Genomic DNA, 448 nt, shown 5'->3' with positions numbered 1-448 from the left:
TTCCAAATTGGATCTTACGGACGACGATTACGTCCTGGTTTGCCCCGGACCATCCGATTTGACCGGCGGCGTTTGTGGTGTATCGGATCTTCATACCATACATCTTCTGGGTATAAATGGTCTGGATGGGATGCGGCTGGCCACCAAATTCGGTCATGGTCATGAACCGCGCTACGTCCTGCTGCACCAACTGATGGATCGCGGGCGCTGCGTCGGTGGCGTCGTCGTGGGATCGGCCCTGCTGTATTTGCTGCTGGACGTGGTCCTGTTGGATGCGCTATGCGCGGCGGACGATGATGGCGCGCATAGTGGTGATTACCGCGGCCAATGTAGTCGTGTAAGAAATGGCGGGCACCCACCCGTTCCGCTCGCCGCATGTGCCTAATACGGCCAACCCGCTTAACATGCCATTGACGTACTCATTGTCCTTCAACTCGTGATCGAACAT

General features: G+C 56.5%; 1 protein-coding gene across 1 annotated transcript; it reads right to left on the bottom strand.

The window, feature by feature from the left end:
• Nucleotides 1-18: 18 nt before the first annotated feature.
• K489DRAFT_368018 (uncharacterized protein) lies at nucleotides 19-448 on the bottom strand (the record flags this gene model as incomplete). Its single annotated transcript, XM_033602914.1, has 2 exons — nucleotides 19-277; nucleotides 320-448. Coding segments are annotated over 2 exons (388 nt in total), but the record flags the coding sequence as incomplete, so codon positions are not given.

The sequence above is a fragment of the Dissoconium aciculare genome (assembly GCF_010015565.1).
Source record: "Dissoconium aciculare CBS 342.82 unplaced genomic scaffold K489scaffold_2, whole genome shotgun sequence".
NCBI classification, from domain to species: domain Eukaryota; kingdom Fungi; phylum Ascomycota; class Dothideomycetes; order Mycosphaerellales; family Dissoconiaceae; genus Dissoconium; species Dissoconium aciculare.
Note: the sequence above shows the minus strand (reverse complement) of the source record. Positions and strands in the feature narration are given on the sequence as shown.